Source organism: Podarcis vaucheri (assembly GCF_965113315.1).
Source record: "Podarcis vaucheri genome assembly, chromosome: 13".
NCBI classification, from domain to species: Eukaryota; Metazoa; Chordata; class Lepidosauria; order Squamata; family Lacertidae; genus Podarcis; species Podarcis vaucheri.
The window spans coordinates 14,023,179-14,046,517 of NC_138751.1; the positions used below are offsets into that span (position 1 = coordinate 14,023,179).

Genomic DNA, 23,339 nt, shown 5'->3' on the forward strand with positions numbered 1-23,339 from the left:
CTAGCTCTCCCATTACCCTGGGGGATGGGTTGGTGGTTGGGTCATGTTTGTTTGTTAATATATTTAGTGTAAATGGAGTTTTTGTTTTTCTTATTAAAACCTTCTTTAAGTTATTTTTGAGTCCCTTCTTTTTAATGCATGGTCTCCCCAGCAAGCTCTCTGCAGCGTCACTATACTGCAAGAAGCCAACATCTTTGTTAGGCAATCATAGATATTGACTATTGAATTCACTCTGGAGAAAAGAGTGAACAGGGGAACTACCCCTGATGCTCTGAAAAAGCCCTTTTCTCTGTTGGGGAACCAGGAATCTGTCAGCTCCCAGGAATCCTGACAAAGTTATCCCATTTCCATATGTAATGATCACTGCAGTTCAGGTTATAGAAGAGCTAAAAAAGAAGGGAAGGCATTTTGATACTATGGTTGTCTTCTGCAGTGTGTGGTTGTCTTTTGTCCCAACTTAAAGGTAAAGGTAAAGGGACCCCTGAGCATTAGGTCCAGTTGTGACCGACTCTGGGGTTGCAGCGCTAATGTCGCTTTACTGGCCGAGGGAGCCGGCGTACAGCTTCCGGGTCATGTGGCCAGCACGACTAAGCCGCTTCTGGCGAACCAGAACAGCGCATGGAAATGCCATTTACCTTCCCACCAGAGCGGTACCTATTTATCTACTTGCACTTTGACGTGCTTTCAAACTGCTAGGTTGACAGGAGCAGGGACCGAGCAACAGGAGCTCACCCTGCCGCTGGGATTCGAACCACCAACCTTCTGCTCGGCAAGCCCTAGGCTCTGTGGTTTAACCCACAGCGCCACCCGTGTCCCAACTTACATGAGCACAAAAGGGAAACACATGGTGGCTGTGGAGATATTCTTCATCTGGCCTCTAGTGTGGCTTACTGTGCTGAATCTTTTTCCCAAAATGCCTTGTCATTTTGCTGAGGCCAGAATTGAACAGCTGGGGACAACTAATACTAGGAAATAAAGAATAATCAAGTACCTCATCAGGTCAACCCACACAGATCTGTAATGAAAACCTATTGATTTCAATTGCATCAGAATCATTAATGCTTCACCAATGCATTACAATTCACAAATGATGTGTTTTGAGTTGCAACATGAGTGATATAAATATGGAGTTCACAACACACTCGGTGATAACCATTGCTATTCATAATCAGAGTCGATCCACATAAATATAGTCCACAACTAATGGGCGTGCTCTCAGTATGAATTGGATTGGACATCATCCTTTAAGAATATGTAATGGGTTTAGGGGTTGCTCATGCGTAAGTTGCCGCCACTTCTGGCTAGGTTACCTGGTTAAACCCTTTCTGACTGAACAGCCTCCAGCATCATGACTGTCTCAGTCGCTGGCAGAACCCGTCAGTGGGCATTTCTTAAACTTCTTCCAGCACAAAAGTCCCTTGACGCCAAGTCTCCTCCTACTCTCCCTGCGCAGAAGTCTTCTGCGCAGGGAGGGTGTGGGCAGCAGAGTACCCATACTCTCTCCGCTGGTCTCCGGCGAGGAGTCTTGGATCCTCCTCTCCAATTCCCCCATCTGCCCCCCTTCTCTACTGGTGTTACGCTGATTTCCTTTCCCAGCGGACGGGCTGCCTCTCTCCCTACTGGGACCCTCTCCGCCATCCCTATGGAACCTTCCCTTTTCCTCTAGCTCCGATGGCAGTTCCCTGACAGAATAATATGACAGTAAATCATAATTATTATTACTTTGAAGTTCCTCAGTTTTCTAAAATTTTCTAATTTTAGAAAATTATTGATATTTTTCTAAATACAAATAGTACACTAAAAAGAAAAAGAAGAAGGGATCTAGCATATATCTCTCCCACTTAAGAAAAGGCTTTGGCTGAGATAGGATAAACATGTTTTCTTTCAAATATTACACAGAAACTGTCATTCAAAGCAAGTGATTACCTCTCCTATAATTATTCAGAATCACATCTTCGCCCCTTCCCTAGGGACCTCCTCTGCCCACATACAGAATAATGAAACTAAGACTGGAGGCTCTTATTAATAAGTATGAAGTGAACATGGTTGGGTCTATAGATATACAGAGGCTCATCAGTATGGCTTTGAAGCAGCTAAGTGGGTCACCATTCAAGTTAGTCTCTACTGCTCACAGTCACTTGAATGACAGTAACAGAAGAGGTGAACTTGTTCCTAAATGAATAATCCCTTGCAAGATGGTAGTGTTTGGGTTGCTGGTGCTCTTACTGCCACTGCAGGGGATGTGCAAGTTTCTTCCTCTTCCTCAGTGTTACATCAGAGAACCTGTCCCTATTCTTCACAAATATTACCAGTCAGGAGACCTCATCATTGCTGGCATTATTTCACAGATCTATATATTTTCAGATACCCTATCCTTTGAAAAACATCCGTCTCAGGAATTTTCAGATGACCATATGTAAGTAGGTGAATTCCCCCCACCCGGGAAGCGAACGGTAGTATTCTGTAAATAAATTAACAGCCTTCCCAGCCAGTGTGTTTGAATAAAAGAAGGGACCTAGCATCTATCTCTCCCACTTAAGAAAAGGCTTTGGCTGAGATGTGACGAACATATTTTTGTTGAATCATTTCAGAGAATTTGTAACTCAAAGCAAGTGATTATTTCTGTAATTAAGAGATTATTCAAAATTACATCTTCTTCCCTTCCCTAGGGACCTCCTCTGTCCGCATGCGGAATGATAAAAATGAGACTGGAGTGTCTAATGAATAACTTTGAAATATACAGAGTTCAGTCTATAGACATACCTAGACTCATCAGTCTGGCTTTGAATCAGCTGAGTGAGTGACCATACAAGTTCAGCTGAGTGAGTGACCATACAAGTTAGGCTTTGCTGCTTAGGAACACTGGAATGGCAGTAACAGATGAGGTGAACTTGTGCCTGAATGAATAATCCCTTTCAAGATGGTAGTGTTTCGGTTGCTGGTGCTCTTACTGTTGGTGCAGGGGATGTGCACATTTCTGCATATTTCTCAATGTTCCATCAGAGAACCTGTCCCTATTCTTCACAAATATTATCAATCAGGAGATCTCATCATTGATGGCATTATTTCTCAGATCTACAAATTTTAAGATACCCTATCCTTTGAAAAACACCCATCTCGGGAATTTTCAGATGACCATATGTAAGTAGCTGAATTTTGAAAACAAACAAATATATTATACCCCCCAAAAATTTATAACATACCCAGGCTGCCTGTTGGACTTCACTTGGATTTAGCTCTAGTGGTCTGACAAATAATTTGACCCTCATTTCCTTACATCCACCGCATTTGATCTTACATTCATGCAAGCAGGAATCTGATATCTAAACCCATCCTCTGGAAGTTATGTAAACTCAATATGGCAATAAACAGCGTATTAGGCAAGATAATATTTGTGTTCTCTCTCCATTTCACTTTGGGATATTTGACAGAACTCCTGGAACTGATTTAAATTGGGGTATTGTAAACAGATCGTTAAGTTTTCCTACTCAATTTGGTAGGAAAAAGTGGAGGTATAATGCATCTTGAAAAATTTAATGTATTTCCTAGTGCAGAGCAGCTAACACATAAGCCAGGTTCAACTATTATTTTCTTAGCCCTCCCCCTTCACTAAAGCCTAAGTAGTTGTAGCAGTGGATAAAAAAGCACGTTCACTGTTGGGTATAGTAATCCTTTAAAGAATAGAGGAGGAGTCATTTTTCTGCTTATAGGAATTCTTGCTTGCACACATACTAACCTGATCAAGTCAGTGGAAATGTGGGGAGAAGGTCTGTGCATATCTGCTTGTGTGTGTATGGTGTGTGTGTATGTGTGTGTATGTGTTCATGCATATCAAAGAGAAAAATAACTACCAAACGTTTAGAAGACATCTGAAGGCAGCCCTGTTTAGGGAAACTTTTAATGTTTAATAGGTTATTGTATTTTAGTGTTTTGCTGGAAGCCACCCAGAGTGGCTGGGGAAACCCAACCAGATGGGCAGGGTATAAATAAATTATTATTATTATTATTATTATTATTATTATTATTATTATTATTAGGTGACCACATATACTACTGATTCACATACTGTTTTATAATCTAGTCTTCTTTTACACACCTGGGAAATGTGAGATTACAAACTATTTTTGAATTGGATACTGCACTGAAAAGAAGTCAATGTTATGATCTGAAGCAGATGAACTGTAATGTGGCATGTAACTCTCAATACAGGGTGCTGACTCACCTCTACCAGCACATCCTGGCCTTGGCATTTGCTGTAAAGGAGATCAATGAAAATCCCCAGATCTTGGCCAACGTCACCCTGGGCTTCCACATTTATAACAGCCATTTCAGTGCAAGCTGGACCTATGAAGCCTCAATAGAGCTTCTCTCAAGAAGGGCCAAGGTCATCCCAAACTATAAATGTGATGCTGAGAGCACTCCAATAGCAGTCATTGGGGGACCTAACTCTAATGTCTGTCTTCATATGGCACCCATCCTGTCTACCTACAAGATACCACAAGTAAGATGCAAATTCATTCACACCTGAATTTCACCGAATTCACGCTTTCAGAAGCAATACATGAAATCAAATGCAGCCATTCTCCAAAATTCACACTTCCCCGAATTGTGCAAAGAATGTATCCTGTCAAACAATGTGTCAAAAATGCATAGAGGAAGCTAAACTGTGCATAAAAATGCACGTTAGTAAAAATAACATTAAAATGCAATGTATTAGTGAAATTGCTTTGCAAAAATGTGCATGTGAGGCAAAAATAGTATATAAGAGTTGTATTTATGAATTTTCTTGAGGCTTTTTTAAAAAAAGCTAATTGATGTGGTTGTGTGGAGAATTAAACATAAGATTTAAAAATACAAAACTGGGATTAAATATTGCCAGATCTATCCATCGCTGACACATGAATACACAGAGAGAGCAATAAAGGAGGAGTTGTAAGGATGGTGCATCAGATTCAGGCAACGACCAAATCCTGAACTTAATTTGGCCAATTTGGGTGGAATGAGATGAGTTAGGTAGAGACAGTCCCAAATTCAGTCTGGCCCCCAGGAGTGCTCTTAGGATGTCGGGGACAGGGTCTTGGGTCGGAAGATTTGTCAGCGCGTGACTGTACCAAGCAGTGGACTGAAACACACAATCAGATGGAGCAGTAGAATCCCCTAGGCAGAGCATCTGGTGAGCTGAGGTTTCAATCCTGCTTCTTGCAAGGGTCTGCTTCCTTGGCGTATTCTTTGCAGGGAATGCACAGGGAAAGTAGACCCCGGCAGGTAAGCAGAGAATTCAAACTTGCAATCTGTAGGATCTGCCTCACCAGTATAGTCCCTGCCAAAAATGAACATTAGAAGGTGACCCTGGCAGGACTGTATCCTCCACTCATCATTGGAGAATTCACTCATGCAGCAGCTATTTCCATTTATTTTTTTTAATCACTGTGAGTTTGCATTGTTATGCTGAGTGTAATATTTTTTTTAAAAAAATAATCATAATAATGCTCTCACTATTGTGAGCAGCTTCAAGATAAAATTTGTTGTTTGAACAAAAAATGTAAAATGAGCTGCTCTCTGCAGTCTCATAGTAGTGGGTCACACATATCTTTGTGTGGCATTGCCTCTCACTGATAGAAGCAATTGGCTTTCATTCACATTAATCCCCCTTATATAAACATTGAAGGATGGATTGGGTTTCCAATGATGTTTGGACAATATGGCAAGCCTCTCACTAAAAATTCACACACACAACACAAATACACAAAAGCAACCTTTTAAAATTGAAAATCACTTTCCTCCCTTACTTCTTTTTTAAAAATCCTTAGCTTATATATGGTTCTTCCCCAGTCATGAATAAACAGTCTCAAGAAATTTTCTTCCACCAGATGTTTCCAAATGGAGACCATCAATATAGAGGAATCATCAAGATACTGCTGCATTTCCAGTGGACATGGATTGGAGTGGTTTCTCAAGATGGGGAAAATACAGAAGGGTTTATAGAGAATGTACTCCCAATGTTTTCCCAGAGTGGCATCTGCTTTGACTTCATAGAAAAATTCCCCAAACAAACAACATCCAGTGGAATCACTGACATGGTGGGGGAGGGCTTTCACGCTATCAGTGTTATTATGGGAAGCACTACAAATGTTGTGGTTGTACATGGAGAAATTCAGACCATGATGGCATTGAAAATGGTGCCCCAAGTTGTACAATTTGAACATATACCAATGAGGACCAATAATAATTTATAATAATAATTTATTATTTGTACCCCGCCCATCTGGCTGGGTTTCCCCAGCCACTCTGGGCGGCTTCCATAGAAACAAAAAAACACACTAAAATATCATACATTAAAAACTTCCCTGAAGAGGGCTGCCTTAAGATGTCTTCTGAATGTTAAGTAGTTGTTTATCGTTTTGACATCTGATGGGAGGGCGTTCCACAGGGCGGGCGCCACTACCGAGAAGGCCCTCTGCCTGGTTCCCTGTAGCTTCGCTTCTCGCAATGAGGGAACCGCCAGAAGGCCCTCGGCGCTGGACCTCAGCGTCCGGGCAGAACGATGTGGGTGGAGACGCTCCTTCAGGAATACTGGGCCGAGGCCGTTTAGGGCTTTAAAGGTCAACACCAGCACTTTGAATTGTGCTCGGAAACGTACTGGGAGCCAATGTAGGTCTTTCAAGACCGGTGTTATGTGGTCTCGGCGGCTGCCCCCAGTCACCAGTCTAGCTGCTGCATTCTGGATTAGCTGTAGTTTCCGAGTCACCTTCAAAGGTAGCCCCACGTAGAGCGCATTGCAGTAGTCCAAGCGGGAGATAACTAGAGCATGCACCACTCTGGCGAGACAGTCCACGGGCAGGTAGGGTCTCAGCCTGCGTACCAGGTGGAGTTGGTAGACAGCTGCCCTGGATACAGAATTAACCTGCGCCTCCATGGACAGCTGTGAGTCCAAAATGACTCCCAGGCTACGCACCTGGTCCTTCAGGGGCACAGTTACCCTATTCAGGACCAGGGAGTCCTCCACACCAGCCCGCCCCCTGTCCCCCAAGAACAGTACTTCTGTCTTGTCAGGATTCAACCCAAGGGCAAAGTCTGGTTCATGACAGCCCAGATGGATATCACATCATTTCCATTTCAAAGAAATTGGGACATAAGTTTCCTTCATGGTTCTCTTTCCCTTGCAATTCACTCAGTGAATCTCTTAGCTTTCCAGAAGTTCCTTCAGATCAAGAACCCAAGCACAGAAAAAGAAGATGGTTTTATCAAGGACTTCTGGGAAGAGTCATTTAACTGTTCATTTCCCCAGTTCTGTGGCATATAATATAGGTGGGCAAATTTGCACTGGGGAGAAGAAGATGGAGGCACTTCCCATGTCTGTTTTTGAAATGAAAATGACTGCTCATAGCTATACCATTTACAATGCAGTCTATGCGGTGGCACATGCTTTGCACACCATGGTTTCATCACAATTCAAGCTCAGTAGAATGGCAGAGGGAGTAAGATGGGAGCGTCCAAATTCACAACCGTGGCAGGTAATGTCATGAAGATACCTCCATATATATATATATATATATATATATATGCAGGTTTTGGTGTCTTCGGGTGTCTTCCCGTGTAAGAGTCGGGGTGTCTGGACGACGTTTCGACGAGGTCTCACTCGTCATCTTCAGGCTGGTGCTTTCGGCTTCTTGTTACTGGAACAGAGCAGAATCTGGTGTTTGAGTTCCTATAAATACTGTTGAGGGGTGTGGTGTATAGCCTCCAACGTTCTGGGCAGAGAGGAAGTTCCTAGATTAGTGTGCCTTTTCTTCTTTTGTTCCTTAATTACTTGAGGGATATCTTGAGTGATTTCATGAGTGATATTCTGAATACCACTGGGTGGGTCATTAAGTGTAGATTAGTTGCTAAAGCTTTCGTGTCTTGACCTCTTGAGCTTGTGAAGAGTTTTTCTGAGAAGATGGCTGTGCTGCATTTAGTTGTGCTCTGGCTTGGCTTCGTGTATAGGGGCGAGCTGTGATTTTGTGCCTTGTGCCAGCCCGATCTGTGTAGGGATTGCAGGGGGGTGCAGCATCCGGAGGTGCCACTATAGTTTGGCTACTTGATGGAGTCTGTAATATGTCTGTGGAGAGGGTCTGGGTTTGGGTCTGGTGTGGTTGATTGGTGACGGCGTTCTGTGTGCCTCTGGTTCTGGTGTCGGTTTTTGTGGGGAGGGCTAATTTCCAGATGTCTGGCAGGCGGGACGTGTCGTCACGCTTGTTCATGTTGTGAGGGTGTTTCTCTATCTCGATGGCTTCCATGATTATTCTCTTGTGGTGATGTTCCATGTTAAAGAGCAATTTGGAATCTGCAAAATTAATTTCGTGTCCTGTTTCTTTCATGTGTTGGAAAAGAGAGGAAGTTTTTTCTTCTTTTTTGACGGCATTCTTGTGTTCTGCGATACGTGCATTTATTCGTCTGTTTGTTTGTCCAATGTACGTGGCTGGGCAGACTTTGCAGGGTATTTCATAGACCCCTTGGTTTTCCAGCTGGATTTTGTCTTTTGGGTTTCTGAGGATATTGGCTATTTTTTGGTTGGTGCAGAAGGCTGTTTTGATATTGTGTTTATGGAGGATTTTGCTAATTTTGTCTGTAGTGCCCTTGATATAAGGAAGGAGGGCCATGCCATTGTTTTCTTCTGTGTCTTGGTTTTTGGGGGGTGTTTCTTTTTGGATTAGCTTCGTAACCTTGTTTTTCTGGTATCCATTGGCGATTAACACATTTGAGAGATTCTGTAACTCAGTTGTCAAGTGGTCTTTGTCAGCCAGGCGTTTGGTTCTGGAGATGAGAGTCTTGGCTACGGAGTTTATTTGTGCAGGGTGGTGGTGTGATTGTGCATGTAAGTAGCGGTTGGTGTGTGTTTTTTTCCGGTAGATAGTGTGTCCTAGGGAGCCATCAGGTTTTTTGTAGATTAGGACGTCAAGAAAGGGGAGTTGGTTGTTGTCTTCTATTTCCATAGTGAATTGTATTTTGGGGTGTAGGCTGTTGAGATGTGTGAGGAAGCTATCTAGTTTTTCTTTCCCGTGTGGCCAAATTACAAAGGTGTCGTCAACATATCTGAGCCAAAGTTTGGGTTTGTGTTCTGACTTGTCTAAAGCATTGGTTTCAAAGTGTTCCATGTACAAATTTGCGATGACCGGTGAGAGGGGTGATCCCATAGGTGCTCCTTCTATCTGTTTGTATCTTTGTCCATTGTGGATGAAGTACGTGTTGGTTAGGCAGTGGTTGGTCAGGTCCAGGATGTATTTGGGGGGATTGTATTTGTTTTGAATGGCTGTCAAGGCTTCATTAATGGGCACTTGAGTGAAGAGAGATACAACATCGAAGCTCACAAGTGAGTGAAGAGAGATACAACATCGAAGCTCACAAGCTCTACAAAATCTCGCTAAATTTCTCGCTAAGCAACTTCAGCCCTATGCAGAATCCATCGCTTCACACGTTACTAACTCCTTCCAGTTCATAGAAACAATAAAGAAGCAATACCTACATCCCGATGACCTACTTGTGAGCTTCGATACACGAAGCCAAGCCAGAGCACAACTAAATGCAGCACAGCCATCTTCTCAGAAAAACTCTTCACAAGCTCAAGAGGTCAAGACACGAAAGCTTTAGCAACTAATCTACACTTAATGACCCACCCAGTGGTATTCAGAATATCACTCATGAAATCACTCAAGATATCCCTCAAGTAATTAAGGAACAAAAGAAGAAAAGGCACACTAATCTAGGAACTTCCTCTCTGCCCAGAACGTTGGAGGCTATACACCACACCCCTCAACAGTATTTATAGGAACTCAAACACCAGATTCTGCTCTGTTCCAGTAACAAGAAGCCGAAAGCACCAGCCTGAAGATGACGAGTGAGACCTCGTCGAAACGTCGCCCAGACACCCCGACTCTTACACGGGAAGACACCCGAAGACACCAAAACCTGCATTCCTGTACCCGTGAAAATCTACGAAAGCATATATATATATATATATATATATATATATATATATATATATATATTGGGGGGGGCAACCTTTCTTAAACTTCCATGAGATTAAGAAGAAAATTATTCTCAGAGAAAAACTTTACAATACATCTAGCCTATGGTTTTCTCCCAATTCAAGCTCAGGGGAATGACTGATGGAGTAAGATGGGAACTTCCAAATCAACAACTGTGGTAGGTAATGTCCTGATCAGATGAAAGCTGAAGATACCTATGTATCTTTTGGTGAAAAAATGATGGGCAAGCTTTATCAACCTTCCATGAGATTAACAAGAAAGTTAATCTCATACAAAACCTTTACCATACTTCAAGCCTTTAATTTCCCTCTGCAGCAGAGATTAACAGAACTCCTCTTAGTTTGTAAAAGAATTTCTTTCCATCCCTCCGCAATCAAGGTAGCAGGTTCAGCTGTGCATCTTTTTTGTGGAGGGAGTTCCAAAACATTGTGCTGCTCTGATATTTTGTCCAGTATGTAATTCAACCATTCCTTGCGGAGGATCGGAGAAGATGGTGGCATCATTTATTTGATTAAAACTTTGGTTAGTTTTAAGTTCATCTGTTCTTTGGTGGAGATGAACATGCCTGACATATTGGATCCATGTGACCTCTGTCGTTGATGTTTCATTTAGGTTTGATTATGTATTGCACTTCACTCTAGGATTTCTAAGTGTAGAGTGGGCTTGAAATATGTTTTTACTATGTTGGGGCTAGGGTATCAAAGATTTCTTTAGAGTAGCTACAATTGCATAGAAAGCTGCTTTCTACCAAGTGGAGACCACTGGTCCATGTAGATCAGTATTGTCTACACTGGCAGCAACTCCCAAGTTTTTGATGGAGATACCAGGGATTGAACCTGGAACCTTCTGCATTTAAAGCATGAGTCGCTAGTGAGCCAAAGCCCTTCCCCAGCTGCCTTACTGGAGAAGCAGAAGAGGGTATCACAGACCCTTTCCTTGCAGTTTTGAAAATACCAGAAGCAGCAACAGGGCTGCCAACCATATCGTTGGCAGTCGCGATACCTCACTCCACAATAGATACATCCATACCACAGACTTAAACCATGGGGACTGTGGTCTTTTAAAGATAGTAGAGGTCTCTTTATGGAAAAATCTTAACCTCTCTTGATAAGCCTACAATGAGGAAAGTTCTTTAGTGTAACACAAAACAGTAGAAGTTAAAGTAGTGGTGCAGATGTGGCCAATATTCCATGGTGTGGGATTTTAAGTGACCTTTTGCTATTTCTAACATTAGCTTGCACAAAGATTTCATGGGATCATAATCCTGAGCCTTGGATGTATTTTCACTGTGTTGTATGATACTATAATAAGAGCATTTATATATTCTTTCTTATTTTTATTATTTAGCTCCATCACATTCTCAGAAGTATTTCGTTTAACAACAGTGCAGGAGAAAAGGTGCGCTTTGATGAAAATGGCAAATTAATTGCTTACTTTGACATTATAAACTGGCTCATGTTTCCAAATCAGTCCTTTCTTAGAGTCAAAGCTGGGAAGGTAGACTCTCTGGGTACCCAGGAAAAATCGTTCACCATTCATGAGGATGCCATTGTATGGCCCAAACAATTTAACCAGGTGGGTTCTCTGCACTTTTCAGGGTTCGTTCCATCACCTGCCCCATGGTCAGGAAGAAGATAGTTCAAATCTGTGCAACGGGGTCAGCTCCTGCTGTTCTGTCCCAGCTTCTGCCAACCTAGCAGTTCAAAAGCATTCCAGTGCAAGTAGATAAATAGCTACCACTGTGGTTGGAAGGTAAATGGTGTTTCCATGCGCTCTGGCTTCTATCACGGTGTTCTGTTGCGCCAGAAGCAGTTTAGTCATGTGGTCAAAGCTGTCTGTGGATAAACGCCGACTCTCTTGGCCTGAAGCAAGATGAGCATTGCACCCCATAGTCACCTTTGCTGGACTTAACCATCCAGGAGTCATTTACCTTTACCTTTTTACCTACACACACACAGAGAGAGAGAGAGAGAGAGAGAGAGGGAGGGAGGGAGAGAGGGAGAGAGAGAGAAGAGAGAGAGATAGAACTCACTACTTACACACATCACACATTTAACTTGTGGGTATTCAGCTTTATGTGCCTGGCAAAATTAATAAAAATAAATAAATAAAAGGGGTGGAAGTCGGGTGGGGGGGAGAGACTTTGGCCATCACACCCACCATTGAATCCAATGTGTCCTGATTATATGCAACTTTAGCTTTAGCTTTAAACCCCTAATAAGCTGAGTGTTGGCTGTAGAAGTATAAATGGAACAGGTGACGACACACTTCTTACAATGGACATTTACTTTTGTTTTGAATTTGATTAAAATAATTATTTTAAGTGTTTGTGTTGCGCAGTTGCTGTTTTGTGTTGTTAACTATTTTTTGACCTTTTACTGAAAGGTGGTAAATAAATTTATCAGTAAAGAAATAATATATGCCAGGCCTCAATAATCTAATAAATAAAAAAACAATGTATTTATTTATGAGGTTATTGAGGCCCTACATATCTGAAGGCCTGTCTCTTTCCATAAGTACTCTTTTGGGTATAAAGATAAGCAAAAGGTCCCTCTTGGTACTTCTGCCACCCTAAGAAACCTGGGGGATGGCATTCTGGGAATTGATGCTCTCTGTGACAGTTCCCAAAATATGTCCTCTTCCCCACAGGGGCATGTCAAACATCCTCATTTTATAGTTACTATTGAATGGTGAAGATGCAATTAATGACAATTAATACCACCACTTTTGTTTGATGTACATTCCTTTGGTTTGTTTTAAAATGTGTTATAGATTTTAATGACTATTTATTATTTGATTTAATGACATATATATGGCTATATTTATGTTGCTCACTGGTTTGGTGGCCTTTGATCTAAAAAGTGTTTTATAAATAAACCATACCATAATGTGAGCCAAGGACTCAAGTCATGATGGAGGTTCTAAAAGTCCACTGCATTCACAATACTCTCTAATGTTCATGATATTACCTAAAACATTATGTTCTAATATTTATGGACAGACCTCGCCCATTTCTATATGTAATGATCATTGCGGTTCAGGTTATAGTAGGACCAAGAAGGAAGGGAAACCATTTTGTTGCTATGATTGCATTCCATGTCCAGAAGGAAAGATCTCTAACCAGAAAGGTAAGAAAAGTTTAAAAATGTTATATAGAGATGTATGTATGCTACCTATTTCAAACATGATTTTAACCCTTCCTAGGGTATACAAACATTCAAGAAGGTCACTCTGGGCTGCTAATGAGTCTTGTATTTTCTTTAATCTGTATATGCTCTCAGCTCAGCTAAAGCCTTACCAAACACTGGTCTGCTTAAACCATGAGCCAGTACTTTCTTGTCAAAAACGTTCCTCTATTCACCTTCATCATGCACAGAGATTCACCCTTAAAATAAGCTGCAGTTCAGAAAGGGTAGAACCACCAATTTTAGTCTCTAATCAAAATAGGGATGTCCTATTCCATAATAATAATAACAATAACTTTACTATTTATACCCCATCCATCTGACTCGGTTGCCACTCCGTGCAGCTTCCAATATATATAAAACATAATAAAATATTAGACATTAAAAAAAATCTTCCCTATTTAGGGCTGCCTTCAGAAGGCTCAGGTGTCGGATAACTCCATACCCTTCAACATTACTCTGAAGTAAAAAGGGACATCCCACCATACCTTCCAACATTTTTCCTATGAAAATAGGGACATCCTAAGGAAAAGTGGGACATTCAGAGATCAAATCAGAAACTGATACAGCTTCAGTAAAGCGGGGAAATCCCTGGAAAATACATACACTTGGAGGGTCGGTAGTCTGCTGAGATTTAATTGCATTCCACCAAAATATTGAAGTAGTTTATGAAGTGTGCAGCTATCTGCATTATTTCCACAAATATGACACATAATAAGAGATGTGAGGGGGAAATGTGGACTAGTCTACATGGGCCAACAGATACTTCCCTTGTGCGAAGGAATAACAGAGCAAAAGAGACAAGCAAAGACCACATCAGGGCCTGGTTCAGTTGGCTAAAGACAGGGCTAACTGAAGAAAAAAACATGTGATGCCTGCTGCTGTTTCAAGGGGCTGGTAGTTTTGCTTTGTGATCTGCTGTGTTTTCTAAATGTTGTTGACTGCTTTGACGAGTCGAGTAAAGAAGTGGGATATAAAACAAAAAAGCCTTTCCCCTTACCACCACTAGACTCTAAAAGCCTTCAGTAAACATGTTTTTGTTTTATTTTCAGACATGGATGACTGTTTTCAATGTCCGGAAGATCAGTACCCAAACATTGGCCAGGATATATGTCTTCCAAAAGATATTAGCTTCCTGTCTTATGATGAACCTCTGGGAATCAGTTTGGTCACTTTTGCTCTTTTATTGACTTTCATTACAGGTTTTGTGCTTAGGATCTTCATCAAGCACAAAGACACTCCCATAGTCAAAGCCAACAATCGGACCCTCACCTATGTTCTCCTCATAGCCCTCATTCTCTCCTTTCTTTGTCCTTTGCTATTCATTGGTCAGCCCACAAAAATAACCTGTCTCCTTCGACAAACTGCTTTTGCAGTGATCTTCTCAGTAGCAGTGTCTTGCATCTTAGCAAAAACAACTATAGTGGTTCTAGCTTTCATGGCTACCAAGCCAGGCTCCAGAATGAGGAGATGGGTGGGGGAAAATCTAGCCATCTCCATTGTTCTTTTCAGTTCCCTCATTCAAATGATGATTTGTAGTGCCTGGCTGATAGTTGCTCCCCCACTCCCTGATTTAGACAAGCACTCAATGACTAAAGAAATTGTACTGCAATGTAATGAAGGATCAGTCACCATGTTCTACTGTGTCCTAGGCTTCATGGGAATACTAGCCATTGTCAGTTTCACTGTGGCTTTCCTAGCTAGGAAGTTACCAGACAGTTTTAATGAAGCCAAGTTTATCACTTTCAGCATGTTGGTCTTTTGCAGTGTGTGGCTGTCCTTTGTTCCTACCTACCTGAGTACCAAGGGAAAGTACATGGTGGCTGTGGAGATCTTTTCAATTTTGGCCTCTAGTTTTGGATTACTGGGCTGCATCTTCTTCCCCAAATGTTATATTGTTTTGGTGAAGCCCGAGTTAAACAGCAGGGGAAAGCTTATTATAAGAAAGAATTAAATCATGAACAAGTCTATTTCACAAAACTGTTCCCCAAAGCCAACAGAGGAGCCCATGTAGCTGTTCTCCCTGGACTTTCCCCTGACAAAGTACTCTGATTAAGGGAAGCAGTGGATCATGTATCCTAGACTTATAGAGCTGGAAGGGACCCTAATTCCAAGATGCTGACTACACATTTTAGAAACTCCATGGGTTACAAGGTCTTCTTTAATGAGGTTCTAACTTCTAACTTCATCAATACACCACTGATCCCTTATTAACTAATGAAAGGGAAATTAAAATTACATTTCTGAATATGTGACAAAAACATTTTTTTCAGCAATTCCAACGGGATTCCTTAGCATTGAATGATTAACTATGGGCTATAATTGAATGATTAACTATGATGATTAACAGGGCTATAATTTGAGCTTCTGTTTCTCAAAAACCCCTGTGGACTTACAGGCACAGTGGCCACTGGCAAACCTAATGCAACGTATACTAAAATTAATTAGAATTAAACAGACTTGTGATCCACAAGTCACATTTTAGATACTCCCAGATTGTGTCTTCTCAAGAAAATAAACTACCATTTAAATGAGACCATATTTATCTTGGAGAAGATAAAACGTTTTCTCTGCATAGAACAAACAGTTGCCTTTGTGTTGAGAATGGTGGTTTTAGTGGTCTTGCTGCTGGAACTGTTTTCTTACAAAGTATGTCAGGCTCACCTAGCAAAATGCAGGCTCCAAGGTCCACACCGTCCACTTCACACGTATCATCAGCCAGGAGAGTTCCTCATTGGTGGCATTGTTTACCATGGTGGCTTCATGTCTTCTCCAGCAACATTGACTGAGGAACCCCCACCAGCGCTGCCTGAAAAGCTTGTGTAAGAACTAAGCCACTCATTTATTACAGCACAGGAATGATCAAACCAAGAGTTGCAGTCTCAGAATAATGACTGGGGCTGCAAACCTCTACCCATTGACCTAGGGGTAGCCACTTTTCATTTCAGTGGGACATATGCTGATGTAAAAATACATAGGAATGTCTTCTTAATTAAGAGAATAGTCTTGAAGCTCCCATTTCTCGATAGGGAAATGGATACAACTGTATTGAAATGTATATATATTTGTACATCTGGGATATCCCTTTTGAACAGCCTTGGTTTTGATAGACTTGGTTTGAACACACCTATTAGTAAGAATGAATTTTTAAAAGCAGCAACACCTGTACTGAACCTGAATGCTCATATCGTTTCATTTTCTGACTCAGGCTAAAGTTTGTTTCACATTGAAGGTATATATTATGAAGAATAGAATTCTGTGAATTACAACCACCGTCACTTCCTCATGAATAAGAAAGGCGTCTAACAGGAGAGAGCTCAGAAACTTTGTAAATGTCAGGGAAAGTCCTAGATGTGTCAGAGAAAGAGCTCAGGGGTTCCACCTTTCCTATGGGCACCACATTAGCAACCCCTGGTCTAGATATCATTGGCCTTAAGATTGGAGAACTGGGACAAAATGAGCAAAATGAATTTCAATAGGGACAAATGTCAGTTTCTGCACTTAGGCAGGAAATACCAGCTGCACAAATCTAAAATGGGGAACACCTGGCATGCCAGTATAACATGTGAAAAGGATCAAGGATAACATGTGAAAAGGATCAAGGAGTCTGCATCAACAGAAGTATAGTGCCCCAATCAAAAGAAATCATAGAGCAGCTCTCTTTTGCCTTGCTCAGACCTCACCTGGCGGATTGTGTTCAGTTGTGATAGCCATTTTCAAGCATCTCAAGGGCTGTCACCTAGAAGATAGAGCAAGCTTGTGTTCTCTTGCTCCAGAGGGTAGAACCCAACCCCATGTACTCAAGTTGCAAGAAAAGAGATTCTGTGCAAACATCAAGAAAAACTAGCTTGTTATAAGAACTGTTCAGCAATACACTGCACTGGGAGTTAACTCCACTGAACTCGATATGATTAACTACTGTGTTGATATGTAAAAGGATATATCAGTTCCTTATGATACTGTTTGCAACTCTCATTCTAGGGTGGTGCCTAAGGTTTACCAGCACATCGTGTCCTTGGCATTTGCAGTCAAGGAGATCAACGAAGACCCTCACATCCTACCCAATATCACCTTGGGTTTTCACTTATATGACAGCTATGCCAATGCAAGGAGCACATATCTTGCCACATTGGTACTTTTATCCATGGAAGAGAAATTTGTTCCTAATTATATATGTGATGTTGAAAATAATCTGGCAGGGGTCATTGGGGGACTTGATTCTGAAATCTCATTTTATGTGGCAACAGTTTTGGATATCTATAAGATTCCACAGGTAGGACACCTACGTACAATACCTCTATCAGCTTACACAAAGAAAGAGGCTGAATTCACAGTAACATTTCAGGGTGAGGATAAAATGGGGAACAGAACCATGTACACCACCTTCGGAGCATTGAAAAATAAAGGAGATACAGAGTTAAAATAAAATAAAGTAACCTAAATAAGAATGGCTGCAATACCAGAAAAAAAAATGCCACACCCCCAATCTCTAACACACACCTCAAGGACATCCCAAAGGCCAATGATGGGAGAAGGGGTTTCTTCATCACCAGCCATAACACCATATGTTAATGTTTAGGGGGAAAGGGCTTTCAAATTAAACATACTCTGGAGGTATGAAAATTGCAGATATAATCCAGTTATGGAGGAGAATAGTAATAGTACTGAGCAGCTGGCTCCAATGTGAAATAAATGTTCATATGATGTCTAAGAAGTTTAAAAAGAGGAGGCAGAAATGGCAGTTCTGCTTTGTCCTGGGATATGTGCATTGTGAAGATGACAGAAGCTACACAAAAGAAATGTTGCAATTCCAACCCAAGATGCAATTCTGACGTGGCTGCAGTAAATAATATCTAAAGCAGTGCAGGGCAATCCTCTCTTTAGGGCATGGTGTGTCCCTTCAATCAATTTTATCCTTCATAAAAGTCCCTACCACATTTTGCAAGCATGAATAAGCTTTTAAAAAATAAAGTTAAAATAGGAACATTATTCCTCTCTGCTCAACAGAACAAATGCTTAACAAGCAGGAATTGGAGAAGATTCCAATTTTCACCCAATCTGCACCTGTGTCATTTGTATAAATGAGAGAGGGCATGCAACCCCTGGTGGGTGACAAAGGGCATGTCTGACTAACAGGATTCACCACAAAATGTATATTAATAGTTTGAAAGAACAATGCAAATATTACAGTGTCTCATCTCTTCCTCCATTCCCTCTTTAGCTTATTTATGGATCTGCTCCAGTGATGAATGATAAAAGCCCAGGTCTTCCCTTTTACCAGATGGCAGCCTCAGAAGCCCTTCAGTATGAGGGAATTCTCTCTTTGCTTCTGCATTTCAGGTGGACGTGGATTGGAGTCATTGCAACAGACAATGACAATGGAGAAAGATTTGTGCAAACCATTTCCCCAATGTTTACCAAGAGTGGTGTCTGCTTTGCATTCCTAGGAAGGATCCCCAATTTTAGTTTTATTTCTGAAGTTGGTGACATGCTACGTCAGGGGGCAATAATAAGCCAGAAAATTTTTAGTAGCAAAGCTAACGTAGTGGTTGCCTCTGGAGAATCTTATTCCATGGCAACTTTTAGATGGCTTCCATACATTTCAGAACATGATGACATAAAAAATAATGTAAAAAGTAAAGTATGGATAATAACAGCCCAGGTTGAGTTCGCTTCATTTGTCTTTCAAAGGTACTGGGATGCAGGAATATTCAGTGGCGCTATAGCCTTTGAAATTCACTTTAGAAACCCACCAGGATTTTATCAGTATGTTCTGCACAGAAACCCTTCCAGTACAGATGGGGACGGTTTTATCAGGGACTTCTGGCAACAGACCTTTGAATGTGTATTGCCAGATATCACTGCAGACAAGGTGGAGGGGAATATTTGCACCGGAGAAGAGAAGCTGGAGAGCCTTCCTGGATCCCTTTTTGAAATGAGCATGACAGGCCACAGTTATAGCATCAATAGTGCTGTCTACGCCATGGCCCATGCTTTAAATGCCATGTCCACATCCAGACTCAGGCACAGAGGAATGGTGTACAGAGGGAGAGGGAAGAATCCAAATCCACAGTTTTGGCAGGTAAAGGCTGAACATCCTCAACTCGCAAAACCCAAAATCTATAATTCTGCAGACAGAGTTGGTGATATTGTGCTGCTTGCAATTGGCAGTAGACCCTATAGGGAAGGGAAGTGATGGTTGTGTCCTTCTTTGAGTAGGTACTGCCCTGTGTTTGAGCATAAAGCATTTGTATGAGAGAAGCTTTGCAGCTTAATGAGATCCCATGCCATTCATAGATAGGAAGCTGTGGTAACGGTTGAGAGAGATTTTCAGCATCCCCTCTATCCCATATCAAACAAATCCTTCATTAGAGCAGGTGTAGCACACCACTGCAGTGTCTTATGTGATGTTCAGGGAGAGGGATGGAGGGAGAGGGGGGAACCTCACTACCTACACCTGTTTAACTTGTGGGCACTCAGAGAAGGATTGAAAGGAAGACTGAGAGAGATGCCTGTGTGTGAAAGAAAATTGGTTGAGTCTCTCCATGCTTGGACCTGAATCCACTGACGGTTGACTGAATCACCCCCACCATTTCTTAATCCTCCGCCCTGCATTAGACTGCAGTCTTTTCCAAACAATTGCCTTTTCTGCTTTCAATCTAGCTCCATCACTTTCTGAGAAGTAAATCGTTTAACAATACATCAGGAGATGTGGTCTTCATCAACCAGAATGGAGAGGCAGCATCTAGCTTGGATATTATCAATTGGATTATATTCTCCAACCAAAGTTTGCACAGAGTGAGAGTTGGGAGGATAAATCCTCAGGCTTCACCAGATCAATCATTCATCCTTGATGAAGATGCCATCACATGGCACAGTTGGTTTAACCAGGTAGAGTTGCATTGTTTGCTAATTCAAAAGAGAGTCAGTTTTGAATAAACAATCATTATCCACCAGCATGTTTTCTCACTCTTTTCTGAGCTGCTGTTGAGGAGTGGTGTATGACCAAAGCATCCAGGTACCAGATTAAGAGCCAAAAGCTTACTGCTAGAAGCCACACAAGGAATAAAGGCAAATATTTTATTAAGGGGGTTACAAAACAGAAGAACCATTTTACTACAAAATACAGTTAAACAAGTCTAACAGACTTTAGGAGGATCCTAGTTCAGATGAAAATAAGAAAAGCTAGGTTTTCTCACCCTAATCCCAACCATTCACAGACCCTACTACAAGCTACATCCAAGCAAATGTGGTTTTTGCATCACACAATTCATCATATGAATGTGGGTCATTAGGTCCAGGTCAAATACCAGTTTTTCTATGAAAGGGCCTGGAGACAGGAGAGAAGGTTTTCTGTCAGTCAAATAGAGCCTCTGGGTTCATTTCCTCATCACAAGAGGGTATACATGCTCAGAGACCATGAAGCTATCATCTTCACGATCATTTTCACCTTGAAGCAAACTTACATCAAAAAGTGCACACAAGTGGTAAGTTGGACTAATTAAATTGATTATTTTTTTCCACTAGAAGACTTCAACCAGAATCCTAAGTATAAAATAAAACTATTGTAAAATAAACCAAGTACTGATTTCTGACTGAGTGAAAAATGATGTATGAATTGATAAGCCCCAGGAAATTGTCTTTCCTGCTAGAGAATTGGGGAAAGTATGCATAATAATACCAGAGGAAGAAACTAAGAACAGACAGCAGCAGGTGCAGGAGAACACTCATCTTCTCAGGGTGCCAGTGGAAGAGGTGGAAGGAGGAGAAGTGGTGGAGAATGAGAGAGTGAGGGAGCGACATGAGAGCAAAAGTTGTGAAGAGCAAGAAGACAGAGCATTAGAAAAATGAGTTATCTCAAAATATGTATTCAAAAGCATTTTCTTTTTAACATGCTCAGAATTGTGTTGCAGCATGCCAAGGAGGGCCTTAGGGCTTTGATAGCTTCCTTCCAATTCATGTATTTGTCCAGAATATTTTTGTATTGGAATTTACAAAGATTGTGCTCCTCAAAAATTAAAAACAACACCAACTATAATACCACCCCCATTCCTAGTAGGGTTTTCCAGCCACTCTGGGTAGCATTTTCGGAACTCTTCTCCAGGCAGCATCTGATGGGTCCAAGAACAGATGTACTCACCAGCACTGAAATCAGTTCTAGAACTGTCTACCAAGTGGACAAAATACTCAAAAGTAACAATTATAACAAAATTAACAGGGAAACTAGAATAACTTCAAAGTGTACCTTAATGGACAAAGCAATCTTTGCAGAACAGATGGGGCACCGCACATCCTAGAGCAATATAGAGGGAATATCGCATAATTTCAAACATTACTACTAATAATAAGAAAAGAAGCAATGGCTCTTTGTATAGCCATTACACATTACTGAAAGGCTGTGTCAGTTTAGTAACATAGGGAAAGTCCCAAGAACATAAAAGGTTCCAAACTAATTAGTCTCTTGATGAACCTTCTGCTGTTTCATTTATGGATTAGATTCAGCCTCTTTCTGTCTGTACTGAGAGATGTCTTCCAGGATCCAGCAAGAAAGTGAAGGAGGGACAGCCACCTTGCTGCTACGATTGCATTCCATGTGCTGAGGGGAAGATTGCAAACCAGGATGGTAAGAGAAATAAATAGTTAAATAGATCCAGACTCAGTACTAAGCATTGAAAGGTGCTGTAAGGACGGATGACTTAATTTTCAAAAGAGGAGATGATCTACTGTGTGTGAGATCCTTCAACTTTGTGATCATTGCCCTTCAGATAATCTAAATATGCTGATCGAATGAGAATGACTATGCACTGAGAGTAGTTGGATGGTATGTGGTTCAAATCATATCTAGAGGGGGATTTTCATTCCTTTTGACTTACACAGGCTGCACCCAGGCTAGTGTGATGATATGTTCCAAAATCATGAGGAGGAATGGCCCTGGCTCTGCAATTTACAGACCAATATCTTTGAACAGATTAAATGCAACAATACCACGTTACAGAGCATCAGGCAGTATTAAATGTGTTTTAATTTGAGCAGAGCACTTTTCTTCTCAGACAGAAAGTCAACATTTCAGGAAGCTGACGTGATATGAACTAAAGGTCATTTCCTTATTTTTTTCCAGATATGAATGACTGTAATAAATGCCCAGACAAAGAATATCCAAGCAAGAACCGGGATGCATGTCTACCCAAGGATATCAGCTTCTTGTCTTATGAAGAACCTTTGGGCATCAGTTTAGCCTGCTGCTCTCTTTTCCTTTCCCTGATCACAGCTCTGGTACTAGGTACATTTATAAAACACCATGACACACCCATTGTCATTGCAAACAACCGAAACCTCACCTACACTCTCCTCATCTCTCTCCTGCTCTGCTTCCTGTGTGCTTTGCTCTTCATTGGCCGACCTGAGAAGGTGACATGCCTCCTCCGACAAACAGCTTTTGGCATCATCTTCTCAACCGCTGTTTCTTGTGTCCTGGCAAAAACCTTCACTGTGGTTTTGGCCTTCATGGCTACAAAACCAGAATCCAGGATGAGGAAATGGGTGGGGAAAGGACTAGGCCACTCCATTCTCCTTTCCTGCTCCATTGTTCAAGCAGGGATATGCACTGTGTGGCTGGCAACCTCTCCTCCATACCCAGATGTGGATATGCATTCTGTGATGGAAGAAATTATACTAGAATGTAATGAGGGGAGTGTGACAATGTTTTACTGTGTCCTCATCTACATGAGCTGCCTGGCAACTGTGAGTTTTGTTATGGCTTTCTTTGCCAGGAAATTACCAGACAGCTTCAATGAAGCCAAGTTTATCACTTTCAGCATGTTGGTCTTCTGCAGTGTTTGGCTGTCCTTTATTCCTTCCTATTTGAGCACCAAGGGAAAATATATGGTGGCTGTGGAGATCTTCTCCATCTTAGCCTCTGGTGTTGGGTTGCTGGGCTGCATCTTTTCCCCCAAATGTTACATAATCATTCTGAGGCCTGAGCTGAACAATAGAGAACAGCTAATAAGGAAGAAAAAGTAAATAAATAATAACCTGTCCTTTGCTGTATCTTGTGCTTTTTTCTTTGTGTGCAGTAGAATATTTGCAAACATGTGTTCAGCTGCTGCCTTACATATTTTTTTCTAGA

General features: G+C 41.4%; 1 protein-coding gene across 1 annotated transcript; it reads left to right on the top strand.

Annotated features, from left to right (window-relative positions):
* Positions 1–11,381: 11,381 nt before the first annotated feature.
* Positions 11,382–23,339, top strand: LOC309516835 (vomeronasal type-2 receptor 26-like). Its single transcript, XM_082195783.1, has 6 exons — positions 11,382–11,603; positions 13,030–13,156; positions 18,435–19,295; positions 19,877–20,104; positions 21,710–21,836; positions 22,332–23,339. Exons 1-6 carry the CDS (start codon positions 11,566–11,568, stop codon positions 23,231–23,233), a joined length of 2,283 nt encoding a protein of 760 aa, XP_082051909.1. The 5' UTR covers positions 11,382–11,565; the 3' UTR covers positions 23,234–23,339.

Coding starts and splice junctions, on each gene's coding strand:
- LOC309516835 (XM_082195783.1), top strand. CDS start 11,566: ATGAGGATGCCATTGTATGGCCCAAACAATTTAACCAG. Junction 11,604..13,029: donor GGCCCAAACAATTTAACCAG/GTGGGTTCTCTG, acceptor ATTTATGGACAG/ACCTCGCCCATTTCTATATG. Junction 19,296..19,876: donor CAAATCCACAGTTTTGGCAG/GTAAAGGCTGAA, acceptor CTTTCAATCTAG/CTCCATCACTTTCTGAGAAG.